The 17,897-nt window shown below is 39.0% G+C and overlaps 2 protein-coding genes across 10 annotated transcripts in view; one reads left to right on the forward strand and one right to left on the reverse strand.

Moving 5' to 3' along the window:
• Nucleotides 1-6,889, forward strand: part of LOC102288823 (glycerophosphodiester phosphodiesterase domain-containing protein 5) — a 25,172-nt gene extending 18,283 nt beyond the window's left edge. For 4 of the 5 annotated variants that reach the window (XM_042218299.1, XM_042218300.1, XM_042218301.1 and 1 more), the window contains 9 exons: nt 147-292; nt 712-794; nt 2,344-2,494; nt 3,136-3,360; nt 3,497-3,654; nt 3,750-3,897; nt 4,842-4,924; nt 5,048-5,127; nt 6,722-6,889. In XM_042218299.1, coding sequence (XP_042074233.1) covers nt 147-292; nt 712-794; nt 2,344-2,494; nt 3,136-3,360; nt 3,497-3,654; nt 3,750-3,897; nt 4,842-4,924; nt 5,048-5,127; nt 6,722-6,804 — 1,157 coding nt within the window. In that variant the 3' untranslated portion in view covers nt 6,805-6,889. Of the gene's footprint in view, nt 1-146; nt 293-711; nt 795-2,343; nt 2,495-3,135; nt 3,361-3,496; nt 3,655-3,749; nt 3,898-4,841; nt 5,128-6,721 lie in introns of those variants that run through there. The other variant, XM_042218302.1, reaches the window with a different exon arrangement.
• A 2,485-nt stretch (nt 6,890-9,374) lies between these two features.
• The window catches only part of myo7ab (myosin VIIAb), a 63,861-nt gene continuing 55,338 nt past the window's right edge, over nt 9,375-17,897 (reverse strand). For all 5 annotated transcript variants that reach the window (XM_042218296.1, XM_042218295.1, XM_042218297.1 and 2 more), the window contains 13 exons: nt 16,550-16,674; nt 16,306-16,463; nt 15,582-15,735; nt 14,926-15,081; nt 14,537-14,642; nt 14,221-14,334; nt 13,222-13,309; nt 13,007-13,113; nt 12,606-12,791; nt 11,593-11,709; nt 11,357-11,440; nt 10,846-10,965; nt 9,375-10,366 (listed from right to left, as the gene is read on the reverse strand). In XM_042218296.1, coding sequence (XP_042074230.1) covers nt 10,274-10,366; nt 10,846-10,965; nt 11,357-11,440; nt 11,593-11,709; nt 12,606-12,791; nt 13,007-13,113; nt 13,222-13,309; nt 14,221-14,334; nt 14,537-14,642; nt 14,926-15,081; nt 15,582-15,735; nt 16,306-16,463; nt 16,550-16,674 — 1,608 coding nt within the window. In that variant the 3' untranslated portion in view covers nt 9,375-10,273. The remainder of the gene's footprint in view (nt 10,367-10,845; nt 10,966-11,356; nt 11,441-11,592; nt 11,710-12,605; nt 12,792-13,006; nt 13,114-13,221; nt 13,310-14,220; nt 14,335-14,536; nt 14,643-14,925; nt 15,082-15,581; nt 15,736-16,305; nt 16,464-16,549; nt 16,675-17,897) is intronic.

Raw genomic sequence — 17,897 nt, forward strand, 5'->3', positions numbered from 1 at the left:
CACACACACACACACACACACACACACACACACACACACACACACACACACACACACACTCCTTCATTTATTAGTTAGGAGCCCTCAGTTGTTTTTAATCTCTTTCTCTTCGTGTTTATGCTTTATATTGTGTGTTTGTGTTTTAGTACGGCGAGGCCTGATCATGGCCGTGTACCTGACCGTCCTGTTGTCCCTCTACTTGATTCCCCTCGGGTTGTATTCTCCTTGTATCAAAGAGAAGGGAACCCTGGGCCCTGCACCGGCTCTCATTGGCCACAGAGGAGCCCCTATGGTGAGCAAAAACACAGTACACAGTCCTGTACACTAAAGTGAGAGAGCAGCAGTATATCAATTGTCCTAGTGTCACATGTGACAAGGTAAAACAGAGAATTTTTCTTTCTTTGTAACAGAAATAAGCAGATTTTGATTTTCTTTTCTTAAACAAACAGTTACTGTTCATGAGAGTAAAGGATTTTTTACATGCTGTTGTAAAACCTTTTGGTCTGTAAAAGAGTTTTAAGCCTGAATGTGACACAACATAAATGAGTGTAATGTGAAATATGTTCTTGGGCACCGCTCAGGCCCTGAACTGACGCAAAAACAAAGGGAAGCTCACATCCTTCGTGTGTTTTGTTCAGTGCTGAGAAAAAGTCCACTGCATGCACTGACTGCTACTGCAAGTTGCTGTTCTCTGTTGATCTCATTCTGCAGCTCGCTCCAGAAAACACCCTGATGTCCTTTGAGAAGGCGGTGGAGGCTGGGTGTGACGGTCTGGAGACGGATGTCACCATCAGGTCAGCGAGGAGCTCTCTGCGAAAGCATGTGTGTTCAATTATGGTACAATGGCCCTCAGAGCCCAGTGCAATGCAGCCTAAACAGTATTTAGAAAACATGCTGCAAAGTGACAAAGCAATCACATGTCAGCAGCTTGCTTTTTCACATAATCACTGCACAGTCTCAGTTATTGTAAAACACTTTCAAAACTCTATTGAGCAGAGCACCCTGGGCTTTATTATGCAAACGGCGTCTTATTGACTTTGTTCTGTGTGATTTTTGTTCTGTATTTATTGCTCATTTAGTAACTGTTATGTAAAGTGTATATTTTGAATAACTTGTTCAGCACTTCGGTCAGCTGGGGTTATTTAAAATGTCCTATAGAAACAAACGTGGCTTTAAAACCGCAACCAAATACGCAGATGCTGCAGAATCAACAGTGGGCGTGGCCAACGACTGTCTCGATTGATCATGTGACCAAACATTTGTGGATGTCTTGCCATCTTGTTTCACTTCCTGTTAATTGTGGTGTTTTTTTCTGCTGATGACTGATCTGATTTCATATTAACGTTACAAAATGTGAACTTCTAATTGCAACAGCTGCAACAATGAACCACAGTCTTCTTTATCTAATAGTATAACATTTCTGATTCCTGCAGCGTTGGCTCTATTACTTTTGGTTCTTTTTGTGGCGGACACTTTTCTACCACATGGTATTTAATTATGTGCAAAATACAGTCAGATCCAGTGACATTTTTTGTAGTTTTGCTTCTCTAAACCAGCTCAGATTTAAAACCATTCAAGACTGTTTAATGCTTAGATCCATTTTGAAACGCAGTCGTCCATTTTTGCAATTGGACAGTTGACTGATACGCAGTCCTTTTAGGGAGATAAAAGATCTGAAGTAGATTCCAAATCCGGTATATTTTCACTGGTATATTCAATATGAGATCCAAAGAGATACTGCCAACGGTTGCTCCTGACTGAGCCTGGTTCTGCCGGAGGTTTCTTCCTGTTAAAAGGGAGCTTTTCCTTCCCACCGTCGCCAAAGTGCTTGCTCGTAGGGGGTCATCTGATTGTTGGGGTTTTCTATGTATTATTGGTCTTTACCTTACAATATAAAGAACCTTTAAGCAACTTTTTTTAATTGATTTGGACGTCACTCATTAATAAACTACTGTTATGAGTGTAATCCCTTACATTTACAAAAAATATTGTTTATTAAAGTCGAGTATAAAGAATAAGAATCAAAGTATCCAATAAATCTAATGATAATCGACTTTTTGAGGAATTCATTGGCATTTTAAATTCCCCAAGTTTGTGTAATAGTGAATGTAAAGTATTGATAAAAGAATTTGAGCCAGTAGCTCTCTACATACATGCTGTCATGACATTATTATGTTCCAGTTCTGTTTCTAAAGACAATCACTGAAGACCAAGCACTTAGCCAGGTCTCAGTGAAGCCTATTAAACTTTAAATACAATAACCTTTCAGGCAAGCTGACTTTTCTGTTTCTGGAAAGCTCTCTGCCCCATTTAGAGTCTCATACTGTTGTCCTGTCCTTGTAGTTTTGATGGAGTGCCTTTTCTGATGCATGACTACACTCTGCAGCGGACGACCAACATCCATGAAGTTTTCCCAAACCGGACCAATACTCCAGCTGCCAGGTTTACCTGGAACGAGCTGGAGAGCCTGAACGCTGGGGACTGGTTCCTGTCTGTGAGTCTGCCATTTAATGACCTTTCCCATGATAGTCATAGCTATTCTCTGATGTTTGAAAAATGTAACCAAAGAAAAAAAGCTCTAAAAAAGTAAGGAAGAATTATTGATTTTATTCACTGCATGTTTGAGGGGTCAGCTAATAACCTCTCTGATATTCTTTTACCTGCTGTTTGCCGTAGATGGGCTCAGAGCACAGCTGCTAATCTTTTCTATTCAAATAAGCCATTTGAATTGTTTTGAGCATGTCTACCTGACACACTGGGGCAAACTCAGGACATGTTGGAGAGATTGCATCACTTGGTTGGCCTGGAAATGCGTCCCAGAAGAGGGTTAGAGCGGGAGGAGGTAGCTGGGGAGAGAGAACCCTGGCCCAGACTAGAATAAGTGGCAGAAAATGGATGTACGGATGTAATGAAATGCTAAAAAAGGAAAAAAAAGATTGTTTGTTTACTATATTCGAGGTTTAAGAGTGTTACTATAACTACAGGAGGGAGTTGAGCATGTTTGGACACAAATGAATTCCTCATGACAACAGCCAAAAATGGGGGGGGGAAAAAAATCACCTGGCCAATGAAAAGCATATCACATGTCATATGAAATCACTGTATTGATTGGTTATTGATGGTCACCCCCTGCAGCACAACCCATTTGGCACGGCTGGCTCTCTGAACGCAGACGACCGACAGCGAGCTGGAAACCAGTCGGTCTGTAGCCTGCAGGCCTTCCTCCAGCTGGCAGCTCAGACGGGCAAACTCGTGATCTTCGACCTCTATCGGCCACCCAGAGATCACCCTTTCAGAGACACCTGGATCCAGCGCACGCTCGAGGTCATCCAGAACGAATCATCCATCCATTCCTCACAGGCGAGGCTTATTTATTTCTCTATCACCAGACTCCACTGTGAAATGTTGTAATTTAGCATTTTACCGTTTGAAAAGAGTAAAGAGTGCAGTTACTGTGAGTGAGTAGTAGGTAACACTGCTTGCGTGCCATATCTAGGTGCTTTGGCTGCCATCAAATCTCAGAGCTCTGGTCCAGGAACTCGATCCTGAGCTCCAGCAGACTTCAGGCAGTCGGCTCCCTCTAGAGGAGCTCCAGAGTAACCACATCGTCAAACTCAACCTGGACTACACTTCCATGTCTGCTGAGCTCATCAGGTAACACAAGTGTGTGTGTGTGTGTGTGTGTGTGTCTATACTGTCCTCCTCCTCAGTTTAGTAATATTCATGACTTTCTCCTCTCCTGTGTGTAGGGAGTACACTGCAGTAAACATCACCACAAACTTGTATGTGATCAGCCAGCCGTGGCTCTACTCTCTAGCCTGGTGTGCTGGAGTGCATTCAGTCACCACTAACGCCCCCCAGCTGCTCAGCACCATCAGTTCCCCTTTGTTTATCATGGTGAGTTCAAGCAATGCGCTTCATGTCTGACATCGACCTGTTCTCTCTCTTTCTTACTGCAGATGCTTTTATTTTGAAACACCTGACCTAGTGATGATACCATATAGTTAGGAGTGGGGAGTAAGGGTATCAATTTTGAGGTAGTTTGGATGAGGTGCGGTTGTAGTATCATGTAGTGGGGCTTTACCTTTTATGGTCCAAGCTGCTGAAGCAACCTACCAAATCACATCAGTCATCCAGCATAATCAGGGATTAAACCAAACTCATAGCAACTCCTATTTAACCTTCAGTAGTCCGGTTTCTGGTTTTAATGATTATTTTACCCTATTCCTGCTTGTTTAATCGATTGCAATTTTTAGGTTCTAATAATTGTTCATGCATGCGTGTTTTAAAGTGTCCTGCAGTTGAGTGTTTTATGTTTTTTATCTGTAAAAACACAACGTACACCGTGTATATCGTGAGCTTGTGCTACATAAATAAAGTTTTGCTTGCTTTTGTTGTTACATTTGTTTCTTATATCTGTTTTAATACATCATTTAGTCATCTAAAGCACTAAAACACATCTGTAGCATGCTAATTTATGTTATAATACACATTGTTACATATCATTGGGCAATTCTTTACCAGAGAGGTGTTGAAATCTTTTCAAGTGTGTTCGCGGCTTTGATTAACTCTTGATATTTCTTTTTATAGTACTACAGCCGGCAGGCCTCCTGGTCGATTAAGTGCTTGGTTACTTTAACTTGCAGCACCATCTTGTGGTAGAAATTAGTGCTACAAGCTTTATTTAATCACAGGAATTTACAGTAATTATCAAGATGATAAAAGGAATGATAAAATGAACTGTGGTTTTATCTGTTACCCTTTTATTATTGTTTCATGTGTGAAAGATATTAATATTCACCTGTTCACTTCCATACGGTCTCTTCTGATCTGCTTCTCAGAGTCCCGATGAGTATAAACTGATGTGGATTCTTACTGATCTGATGTCCTTTGTGCTGATCCTCCTTATCTTCTTCTTCCACAGGTGGAAAACGCACGCACGCACACACACACACACACACACCTACCTCGCATCCAATACATCCAACCTCTATTCTGATGTAATCGCGATGTTTCGCTCTCTATCAAGATGAAAATGTGTTTTCAGATGGAGAGAGAGAGAACTGGCCTTCTGCACGGGCAGCAGGATCAAGTTGGAAGGTGGCACTTACAGCAAATTTAAAAAGGGTAACTTACCATAAAATAAACGTCAGACTTAAAAAAAAAAAAAAAAAAACTAGAAGGAAACTGGAGTCTAGATATGTGACGCACACAGACATTTTCATCTCTAGGCTAAATTAAAATCACCCCATTGAGAGTAAACAATGATTTTTTTCTCTGTACATTATATTAAAAATCTGGTGTTTAAAAACCCCTAATTACATCAAATTAAAGAATCAACTAAATGGAAATATAACCATCAGATTGGTTACATTTCTCAATAAAAATTAATTTATCATCAACTATGTACTTTGTATTTATACATGTAGAAAATATAATCTAGTATATATTGGGAAATTGCCATTATAAGGTTGTTTACAGACTTAAACTGATTTATTTTCTTACAGTATAGGTTTTCACAAAGATTTAATTATGAGATGAGGAATTAGACGTACACTGTAATCAGTGCAAAACAAACAGGTCTAACATCTTATTTGCAATGCAAATGCAATGATTATAAATCAACAATTGTTTTTCACAGTTGCAAAACATTTTTGGGGAGTCCTGTGTTAATACAATGTGATGGAATTAGTGTGATTTGTGATTATTTCTCATCTACCTCCTGTAGTTTAAGGAGCTGGTTTGATATTTCACACTGAGGACTGAATTAGAGGACTGAAAATGTTAACAAGCAAAAACAAAAAAGAAAAAAACACAAACAAGTGTGTGTGTGTATAATGTTTCCAGCTTGTGAAAAAAATGAGGATTTAAATTTTTTTCATGGGGGTGTTTGAACTGTTGGACAGAAAAGCCAAAACATCTAAGATGCCACCTTAAATTATGGAAAAATACTTTTACATTTTTAATTTATAGTTAATTTTATAGTTTAATACACCCTTTAATAACTCCATGACCTTTTCTATAACATCTTTCATTCTATATAAAATCAGTCAGTACCTCCCATCTGAACCCCTCAGAATCAGCTGATTGTTTTTTTTTTTATGACAACTTTAGTATATTTAATGAAGCCACACAAACTTTTACCTTCATACTAAGAAAATATTCCAAGAACACAAGGCTGGGTTGGACTCATTTTTATATTATTCATGTTTTTCCAGGATTTTTTGGAGCTCTCATAACGTAAATATGGGAGATATCAATATGAAAAAGTTTTTTTAGGGCTAAAAAACACAGTTTAAACAAACAAACTGCAGATAAATCAATTCCCACTGCCACAATATGTGTATCATATCCTGAGAACCTGCCTCTTTGAAGCTAAAAGAGGGCACCCAAAAACATGAGATATCATTGGAAAGACCAGCATGTCCTCTGTAGAGCACATCATCAGGACTTATTAGGGTAGCTTAATTAAGTCAAAAGATATAGACCAAAAACAAATGTTCATTACAGAGGATATAAATGAATAGGAGTCGTATTATGAGGATATAAGTGCATAAAATTGCCATATGTAGCAACTTAACTTAAAAACTGAAAATTCATATATGCAAATGGGAGTTTCCTGAAGGATTTTTCTGGTCCAGGCTTTATGGGGCTAAAAACCCAACATTTTGACTTATGGACAGCTAATTTTTCTTTCTTCTGACTATATCTTCTCTCTCAGAGCTGAGTGATATCTGGTCGGTCTCCAGTGGGAACTCGGCAGCGGAAAGGATGCCAAGCCTGGCGGCCGTAACAGAGCACTAATGTCTGCTGAGCCTTCGAAGCCCAATCACACACTGCCAACCTCGAAAAACTTCTGTGTCTTAATGAATTAAAGTGTCTGAAACAATGCTTCACTTTTTATTTATCTGGTTTAGCGTTTTAAATAATTTTACGTTAGACTTAAAATGATTAGCAACAGCTAGCAGCTTAGTTTAGCTTAGCACAATAACTGGAAACACAAGGGAACAGCTAGCCTGGCTCTGGCTAAAGCTAACAAAAATCCAGTGTCTTATTAGATGGCACTTGTTAAACCTTTCCCACAGGGGCCGTTTTAGTCAACCTGATTTTATATTCCTCTATTTAAATTAATGAGAAACTCTTTATATTGAGCTGTATTAAACAGTGTCAAATAATCAGGCGCGCTAGTAATGTAAGCCAAAAGCTCAGACTCCAGAGCGGTTAGCTCAACATGCTAACTTTTTTTCAGTGGCAGAAACAATTTTCTATACTAATTTGGTTATCTAGATTCTAGGACACAAAAGGTAAGCCCACCTGCTGTTCAAACCTTCTGTTTGTCTAAGGAAGCCAGTCAGAAGACAGTTGGCTTAAATGGGATGAAGCTAAAACGGCATATGAGATGTTTTAAATATGATATTTTAACAGAGTAACTACAACAACAACAACTAAACTGTGGAGCTGAAAATGAGCCAAATAGGACCACATTATAAAAACTTGGACTTAAGCAATTTTTCAGGTAATGAGCATTAACTGAGTAGAATATACATTTTTAAGAAGCGCTAAAATATTATGGAGAAAATTTTGTTTCAGAAGTGTCACAGGTGTATGGTATGATTTTGAGTGCTTATAATTGCCTGTTACATTTCACAAACAACCATTTTAACACATTTGATTATTTAAAATGTGTATGTTAGAACCTGAATAAATACTGATAATGTATGCACACATTTTTAAATTAAACATCACAAATAAGATCATTTTTGCATTCAAATAGCTTTCTATAAAAAGCTCAATCTTTGAGTATACCTATTTGTATTTGAAAGAGATTACTTTTAATTAAAATGTTGTAATTTATACATGATTGTAAGGATATAGCTTACAAGTAAATATCAGAATGAAAGTTAATTTACAGCTGGTACTTGGATGCCTTTGATCATGCAGGGAAATTTCTCTGGCATCTAAAATCTCATGTTGCAACCACACAGGACTCTTTGGAAAATGTTATTTATTATTTCTACAACATAAGATATGTGGTCATATGGATGAAACAATTTCTGCTTCATAAACATCATCCAGAACAAACATAACTCTGTTATGATTTACAAATTAATACTAAATTCATGTATTAAAAAAAGAAGAGACAAATACGAATCATTTACCAGCTACAGTACACATGGAGACACTGAAAAAAAAATCCCTACTGGATACAAAGAGTGCTTGAACTTTGTGGCACACACATGGGATGCTAACGATGAAGTAAAAGCAACATTACTCGTATTTCCTCCACGTTAGTGCTATGTTCAAGTCCAGATAGTGTTCACAGGTTTGGAGATTGTTCCTGATGTGGTTGAGGTTGACTGTGAAAATTGGCAAAGTGTAACAAATCGATCAAATCAAAGAAGAAGAAAAAAGGAACACATCTGAAACGTACAATGTTTTTTTTTTTTAAATGTCATAACGTTGATTTAATAACCTTGGGACAACTGTAAGCATAAATAAGAACACTACCTACAAGTTAAATAAAAAGAACCAGACAACTAATGTTATGGGGAGATGTTGCTTCAGATAGCCATAGTTAAAAGTCAGGGATGAATGAAGCATCACAGAATCTCTTGGGATTATAAAGATTTGGGTACAATAACGGCACAAATTAACCCATTAATTCAAAAATAATGCAGCATCATTTTGACTTGACCCGCAGTCAGTCCGGTGGGGTTCCAAAGGTTCAAGTAGAGTCATCATTGATATTTATTAGTCCTTTATTTATCTAAAAAAAATCTCATTGAGATTAAAAATCTCATTTCCGAGAGAGACCTGGCAAGTCTTAAGTCTACAAACTTGTGAGTTGTGTAAATATCAGATTTCTAATGTTATTAGTCTGCCTAAAAACATTTTTTGTGATGAGGTTAGTGGCATTTTCTTTTGAGCCAACACAGACGCTCTGAGGCGGAACACCTTTTCAAATTTTGAATATGCAGATAAAAAAAGTAGCTCCAGAGAAAATTCTGCTCAGAAAAGGTTTGGAAACGCCCCTAACGTCATCAGAAAAATATTGTCATGACCAAACTAGAGATGCAGAGGTAAAATTTGGCAGTTTTTCTGTGAGAAATATCATTATTGTAGTATTATTGAAGGGTCTGTACCTTACAATATAAAGCGATTTGAGGTGAGAGTTGTTTATCTAAATGAACTGAAGTGAATTTAGGAAGTATATTACAATCCTTGAATTTTTCAATGTAAAACAGACGGTGAGACTGGGAAATTTTCTTATATTGGATCATTTTTTAAATGTCTGTGAAGGTTCTCAGTCATCCAGGTCATCGTAGTTTGAGGCGCTTGGAAAGAAAAGCATCTGGAGAAACTTAAAGTCCAGATGCTTTTCTTTCCAAGCTCCTTAGATCAGTTTCTAAAGAATGAGTCTAAATTGTATAAATGGGAGTATGTTCATGCCTTTAGGATTCTAGTTGAACTTTTATGCCATTTTATATTCTTAATGAATTATAATCAAGAATATGATCTATAAAGTAGAAGCAATTCAAAGATCTGAAAAATAAAAACTGTTGATTTGACACAAGAAGTGTGCACGCATAAATCTCGTGCATACCTCTCTGCGTAAATATCACCAGGTCCAACATAGCAAGATTTCTTTGAGACTTTATGGAAAAGTGACAAGGATGCTTCTTTAGATTTGAAACCGGCATGTTAAGATGGAGATTAATAGGACAGAAAATGATCTAACTGCTATTTCTTTTCTAACAGAAACACTAAAAATGACTGGCTCCAGATTTTAAATGTAGTGTTTTAAGGATCGGTTCATCGATGACGCCAAACAAGACATTTAACTGTGCTCCCCTAACACAGTCAAACAAGAACAGTTGCATTCATCACTTTCAGCCAATGTAGGACCAAGTTCCTACTTAGTGACACTTTATAAATACAGGCCCAGCTGTTTCAGTGCAGATGTTAATAATATAAAAATCTTTTTGCACACTTCAGTCAAGACATGTGAAAAGTGGTTTCATTGAAAGTTGAACGTGTCACACTTTACAGCACAGAGAATAAACGTCACTGCTAATCACTGCAATTACACAAAGTCCAGCTTCAGGAAAAAGTCATTTAAAGGCAGCGGGTGAGTTTTAAGACAGGACCGATGTTATAGTGTGAAAACATTAGAGCGTCACAGTCAGCCATTAGCGCGTTTTTTACATTCTGCCGTGTGGGTGTTTGTGTCCAGCTTCGATCAAATGGGATCAATGACTTTCCAGCCTTCTGCTCACTTGCTGTTGCCCCGGGACGTTCGCTGTTTGGTCATCGTCGTCAGCATCTGGCTGATGTAAGAGGTCAGGAGGTCGTCCATTTTGTAGCCCTGATGGATGAGAATACATTAATGATTGCTTTGTGGGATGTGCGGCTCTTTTCACTGTATAAGGATCTATTATTATTCACACAAGATCACTGATTTGACTTTCCCATAACTTTTCCTGTGACGTTAGAACTGTTACTTCACCCCTTTTTCTCTGAGCTGTAATCAAGTTTGAAGTTAAAAAGAGAGCACAGGTAACCATGCAAAATCCTTTCAGACACCACACTCAAAAAAAACTTGATTACACATGAAATAAATGACTGATTCAAATGTGAACGCAAAGCTTTTGCTTCCTGCAGAGCGTAATCTTGTTGGTGGAACACGTGATAAACGAGAGAGTCTACAGAAAAGACAGACAATTAGATCTGCTGGCACGCTGCCTTCACTGCTCAGGCTGTGCATAATCACATTAAAAGCAGCTTTGTTTGGAAAGCTAAATGCTCACACTCTTTGTTTCATGTTACAAAAACTAAAGAGCTCACCAGGGACGTTTCACACAGCAGCTTGCTGCCTCGCACCAGGTTTCCAATGGTGATGTGAAAGTACGTGTTGCCGCTGCTCCAGTTGGAGATCTTGGTGAAAGGGTGAGTGATGAGGATGTCCTACAGGAAATTTTGATAAGCCGGATAAGAGAATAATCCAGTGCTAAACTTGACATACAAAGAAATATTTGCAGGTTTAAAACAAAAACTAATTGCGAAAAAAAAGTGCTTTGAGTGCTCAGATATTTAATTCAAAGGAACAGCTGCCTCAACGTGCTTTATATTGTAAGGTAAATACAATACAATAATACAGAGAGAAACTACAGTAATAGAAAAAGGCACCAACAATCAGAAAAGCCCCTATGAGCAAGGACTTGGCAACAGTGGGAAGGAAAACCTCCGTTTTAACAGGAAGAAACCCCTGGAGGAAAACAGGCTCAGGGAGGAACAGAGCAGCAAAGCGCTCTATCAATACAGATCGATTTAAATATCAAAGATAAACGTGTTCCACCTTAGACTTGGGATCAATCAGACTGACTCCATGTTTGTTGATTGCTATCAGGAGGGTTTCTGGGTAATTAGGATCAGTTGTTTGCTGCAGAAAAAGCAAAACGGAAAAACCAAAAATGCGAAGTTTGTCACAGTGATGTGCTGCTTTTTTAAAAGTGAAAGAAGATAAAAGAGCAGGAAACAGTGAATGCAGAAGTTCCAAGCTTTCATAAACTAACGAGTCTCTAGCGTCTTTACCTTGACTTCGAAGAAGGCCGAACCAAACGTGGGCCACTTGTAAATGATTTTGAGGAAGGAGAGTTTGGCTTCTTCCCGAGTCTTCCCTGAGTGCTTGTTGAACAGCGACACGATGGACTGAGACACAAAACAACAGGAAGATGAAACACTCATTCACTCTTTTTGCACACAGGCTTGTAAGTGATTACCTGTAAAAGTAGCAAGCAGCTGTGGGATATGTTTTGGATTTTAATGTTTTCAAACTCCCAGAGAGCTCTGAAAACAATAAAGCCTCTTTTTGGGGTGTGGGATGACGTCAGAGAGACAAGCTGACGTGCTGCTACAGATTGAAATCTCTGCATATCGCCTGGTGATTGTCTCGAGTTCTTTTTAATCAGTACAATCAGCACACAACTTTTAGTTTGTTTCAGTTTGATAGATCATTTTAACTCATTTGAAACTTAAGTACCTACGACTGATTAAGGAACGTGTATTTAGCAGCATGGCTCAGGCCGAGACTCCTTTTTCAGGCCTCTAAAAATAACATTTTTCTGAATCCGGTGCTTCAAAGGATCCTATAAAAACACATGAGGTCGGCTCTTTTGCAATAAAAGCTCCTGCATAAAACATCTGAGTCACCTAGAAGTTTTAATGTGCGAGTTTTTGTTTTTGTCTCACTAGATTTCCACGACAAGTTCAATGTAACTTTAGTGTTTTTTACTTGTTGATTAAAACTTTAACTGGCTAGCATAGGAGCCAAAAAGCACCAATCACCAGACCTTACTTCTGGATTTTTGAACGAAAGCATGAAAACATCTTAAATATGTAACTAGAGAAAGAACTGTGATCACTGAGGAAAGGTTATGAATGAATGAACACCCGAGGATTAAATCCAAATCTGATGTTTTGAATTCTGCATCTGTGGCAACAAACTGAAGAGGAAATTATTTTTGAACATAGTCATCATTAGCCTGAGGCCATTCCTGCATCCAGACATTCAGTTTTTTACCATTTTTAAATCTGCACGTGCTCACCCGCTTCCAGTCGTCGGGGGACAAATGTCTGATCTGGTCCTGGGGGACAAGCTCCTTCAGGATCTTGGAGATATTGTGGAAGTGGGATTTATCCTCCTCAAACTTCACCCTGTAGATCAGCGCTGCCAGCTGGTGCACCTCCTCCTTTGAGCACTTGTGGTAGCCACGCAGATACTTCGGCAGCTCCTGCAGAAAAAGACAACAGCTGGTAAGAAACCGATACCACACACAGATTTTCTTTTTTGAAGCTTTGCACAGCTGGAGGGAAGATAGAGACAGAGAGCATGATTCAGAGTTTAGTCTACACCATCCATTCTACATCAGGCAAGTTTAAAATGTTTTATCTCAACATTTAATCAAGTAAGAGTAACCAGATATACTGATACTGCAGAGGGACTAACCTGGTAGTAGTGGAAGATGGAATCAGCCATGGAGTCCTTTCCAGGAAGTGTATTAGTCCACAGCTTCTTCATGAAGAACACCTGGTAGGTCAGAGAAGGCACTACACCTGCACACAGCACAAAGGTGAAAAGACAAACTGGTAAAGAAAGAAGAATCAGCGAGAAGATCAAAGATAATCTGAGCTTCAATCTGAATCTGATCTGATGGGCTTTACCATCTTTTACATGTCTGGCTTTCTTGATCCAGTCAGTCAGGTGCCTCACAAAGTCAAAGAAGAAGTCGCCATCAGGCACGCTGATGACCTGGAAGTAAGTGAAGGATTTAATTGTGTAAAGAAGATCCATGTTGAATGGCTTCAATGGTAGGCATGATCCCTTTTTCCTCAAAAATAAAGCTATTATTCAAAGTAAAAAGTTACGACTACATGTATACTAATCACACGTACAGGCAAAGCAAAAAAAAAAAAAAAAGTTAAATAAAAATAATTACAAGCAAACTGAGCAGCAAAGGACAACCTATGAATACCCACCCCCCCACCCCCCACCCAAAAAAACAAACGAGTACTGAGAGCTGCAAAACCAGCGAGAGAAAAGCAAAATGACCTCAGACTGAAAACCACCTCAGAATGATTTCCAGAAACAAATCCACACCACTGAAGATGAAAAATTATCATGCAAACAAAAACCAAAATATAAACACAAAAGGAACCAGGAAGTCACGGACTGACAAGAAATCAATTAACTGATTACAGAGAGGTGGTAGAAGAACTTAAAAATCCAGAACCACTGAATAAGTAAATAACATGACTACAAACACACAAAAAGAAGGATTAACAAATACAAAATAACACACAAATCAAACATCTGCAACGAGACCCAAAACAACCAAGAGAAGACTCACAATTACCACAAAACAGGAAGAGGGTCAAACCAGTGAAAATAGGATGCAACATAAAAACAAACTGACTCCAAATTAATGAAAAATGACTAAAAATGTTACTTTTTATGAATCTGAAAAATTCTTGGTAGAGAACCAAAGGTCTACCAGAAATATGACAGCAGAGAGAGCAACAACTACAAACAGCACAACAAGAAAAGTCATCAGCATAGAAACAGAAAATTATGGCTTTTTGTCTAATCTGTCTATTTGCTGCCCCTGAGCTGAGCTTGTAGTGAATACGTTTGTACGATCGGGCTGCGGATGAAGGCGTCACCTTGTCAGTGATCTTGACGAAGAGACTGAAGCCCTCGGAGGATTTGAGCATCAGACGTCCGGAGATGTTGTGGCAGAAGTCTTTGGCTTTCGTGCTCGACTCCACCTCAAACACCTGTGAACACAAACATAAACTAAAGTCAAGCTATAAGCAGAATATTTAGTACATGTGCAGAAAAATGTGAACGATGCAAGTTCACTGTTTGTTTAAAGAGGTGGCACGTCTCAAATTACAGTTTTTTCCCCTTAGTGTACAAAATGCACAGTTGTAAAATACCACATAACAATGTACTTTTTGAATGTTAGTCGTAACTGACCTCGTCTGAATCGTCAGGGAAGTAAACTTTGTGGAAGATTTGAGTCGTCTTGTGCTGGATGGCCTCCACCTCCACCAGGTGAGGAGGGTACTTCCTTGATCCGTTTCTAGCACAAAGGGCAGTGAGGATGAATAATGAATAAAATATAATAAAAAAAAATTACTAGGGGTAAAAATTGTAATTTAAAGCAACCATTTAATCACACACTGGGGTAATATGCACTATAGTTTCTGTAACTGAGCTGTATGAACTAGCTGGAAACTAGAGGCTGCTTGCAGGTGCTTCTCAACTGAGCTAAAAAAAAAAGTGGTGTGAGACTTAAACCTGTAAAAAGCAGTAGTGAAGAAGTTTTAACAGGCGTTAACAACAACTGTGTGTGTTTGTGTTACCGTAAGGCTTTCTGCAGCCGCTGCATGCAGTCTGGAGCCAGAGGATAGTGTTTCTTGGCTTGCAGAAACTTCTGGACGTGAGGCAGCAGGATGTTACTGGGAGGAAACAAACCAGTGCAGAGCCACAGCAGCTCCCAGCCCTTCTCCTCACTGTACCTGCACACAAACACCATGACAAGGTAAACAGTGCACAAACTGAGGGTCAGGATTTTGGCTTTGTGGCACAGGAAAGAAAGTGTCCTTTAGTGAGAAACATCTAGAAGTCAGAAATTTTCTATGCATGTTCATATTCCATCATGCTTATATCATTATTTTCTTGCTGCTACCAGGCATATTTATAAGTGTGCAGGGATTTTGTTTCTGGTGACGGTACAGCAGGCGAAAATGTTAAACACCAGTCTCTGTGTGGACAATGAATACAGTTTTGTTTGCTTGTGTGAATTTAATGAATTTCAAGTGGCAAAAAAGACTCTAAGGGTGCTGCAGAGACTGTGAAAGAACCGCTGGGGTTACCAGGAAGGTGCATGTTACAGATGTAAGAGATGCTTTGAGAGTGATCAAAGTGAACACTCACAGCTTAAACTGTGAACACTGAGCTAAAATATTGATTATAGAAGAAGAGATAGAAGAAAAGACTGTTTTTTTCTTGGACTTACTTAATGTGATTGTCTGTTAGCTGTTTGAGAATCTGGCAGAAGATTTCGTCTTTGAGCGGCTCGGCCTTCAGGGCTCCTTCGAATATCTGATCGGTGAGCTCGTTGACAGAACGCACTCGTTTGGACGGGTAGTCGCCCATATACTTCATCACAGGTGCAAACACAGTTAAGGACCATTCACATAACGACAGGCTGGTACAGGTCAGGCAGTATGGCTGACTGGAAATAACCAAGCAGCAAACTTCCTCTGATGGCCACTTGGCTGGTTCCAAAAAACCGAGTTCATCCCTATAAACTCTCATGTTAAAATTACTAACCTACCAGGATTAAAAAGCATGTTTTCTTTGTATAGAGCAGATTCAATATTACAGTTTCAATCGCTACAAAAGCAGCTAAACCTTTGCTAGCGATGGAGCAGTCAAGACCAGCTTATGATTCCCATCAAAATCACAAACAACAGTGAGTAACTTTCATGGGGGGTTTGGTCGACAGGCGTAACTGCAGGCTTGGATGCCTGTAACATCCATTCTTACCAGTAGCAGTTTATAGAGAAACAAAATTAATATTTATCAGAACTGAACTGAGCCCTTCACAACACCTCCACTTTCTCATATGGTCCCTTGGGAAAGTTAATTACCTGCTCTGATGTAACAAAAGCACCAGAGGAAAAAAGCAAACAAGAAAGCCAAACATATGATCAATCACGCCCTCTCCTAAAGGATATCTATGAAGGCAAGGCAGGCCTCCTGGGAGAGCTCGTCGTGAGCCAGGACTTTCTTCAATAGAGGCTGTTTGAGAGGCTCGCGGGTGCAGCTCCACAGACGCTCCTTCCCTCGAGCTTTCGAGATCACCACCCTGCTCAGAGTACTCTTTGGAGGAGGCCTGAAGAACAGCGGTTAGAAGAAACTTTCACACATATTTTTTAACATCATTTGTACTTAAAACAGCCTCACATTAGACTTAGTTACCTGAAGTAGTCGTAGGAAAACTCCTCCAGAGTGTAGGCCTTAGATTTATCCTCTTGGTCCGAAAGGTTAATCTGGGACAAACCGATAGACTCGCGCCTCTGATCAGGAGTCATGGTGACGAGAGCCTGAGAGACAGTAAAACAGGAGGAAGATTGGATTTTTTTCACATTTGACCCTTCCAACTGGTTAATTCAGCAAAGTACATCAACATATTTCAGAGCATTTTCTAGGAAGAAAAAATTCTTTTGGGAAGTTAATTTTCCTTTTAATGAGCAGCCAATACCTGGAGTTCAACAACCACATCCCTGTCAAAACCTTCCTTTCAGAATCCATGAGTTTTTTGCTTTTAGTGTGTGGTTAAAGCACTTTTTTCTGTTACAGTATACCAAGCAGAAAACTAGTGATGTGCTTTTGATGATAATACAATGTGCAAATTCAATATTTCTGTAATATTTTAGTGTTTGACACTTTGTAGACAGCCATTAAACACACAGCTGGCTGCACAGAGAGACTAGCATATATTTATTTTTGTGTTTTTTGTTAATTGGGAGAAAAACTGCTAAAAAAAAATGGTGGACAGCTAATAGCTAACAATTGGAGAGACAGCAGCTGCTCACATGGTGCTTTAATCAGGTTGTTTTCACACGTGTTGAAAATATATGTGCAGTGAGGATTTTTTGTGTGTAAATTTTAATTAGTAGATGACTGGCAGTTTGGTTGACACTAATTAAAAAAAAATAACAAAGCTGGAGTGTTGACAGGTCAGATCAGCATTTACACAGTTTAAACGTCATGGTCATTTTTATTTTAAAGGATTTGTTTGACAGCACTCATTGCATTGGCCAATACTTACAATAGGAAACTTCAAGTAACTCTGAAACTCTAAGAGAATTTCAGGTTTACACAAGTTGGGAAGGCCTCTTGGAGCCATTCCTGAACAACTGCAGTTTCCAAAACCATCAGTTCACATAACTGTATGTAGGTACAAGTAGGGCTGGGCTATATAATACCGTTCACAGTAATACCAGTATCATGTTGGGCAACGATAAGAAAATAAAATATTGCAATAGAATATGGGTAAAACGCGCATGTGCAGTGCCTTTGTTTTCATACGCACATGCTGGAAAAAGCATGGCGGCAACGGAGAATAAGAAGGGCGAAAGCAGATTGTTGAATGAAACGGATGAACCAGAATTGGTTTGTAAAAATGCTGCAACTTCACAACAAAGCACTATTTTTGGTAGAGCATGCTAGCGGGCCGTCGTTATTACCGTGTTGTTTGGAAAATACGGCACACTTAAAATCAATCCTTTGATTTTTCTGAAATCGACAGTGCCCCTTATAATCC

Source organism: Haplochromis burtoni, unplaced genomic scaffold, assembly GCF_018398535.1.
Source record: "Haplochromis burtoni strain Fernald_Lab_line unplaced genomic scaffold, NCSU_Asbu1 Contig_17, whole genome shotgun sequence".
NCBI lineage: Eukaryota > Metazoa > Chordata > Actinopteri > Cichliformes > Cichlidae > Haplochromis > Haplochromis burtoni.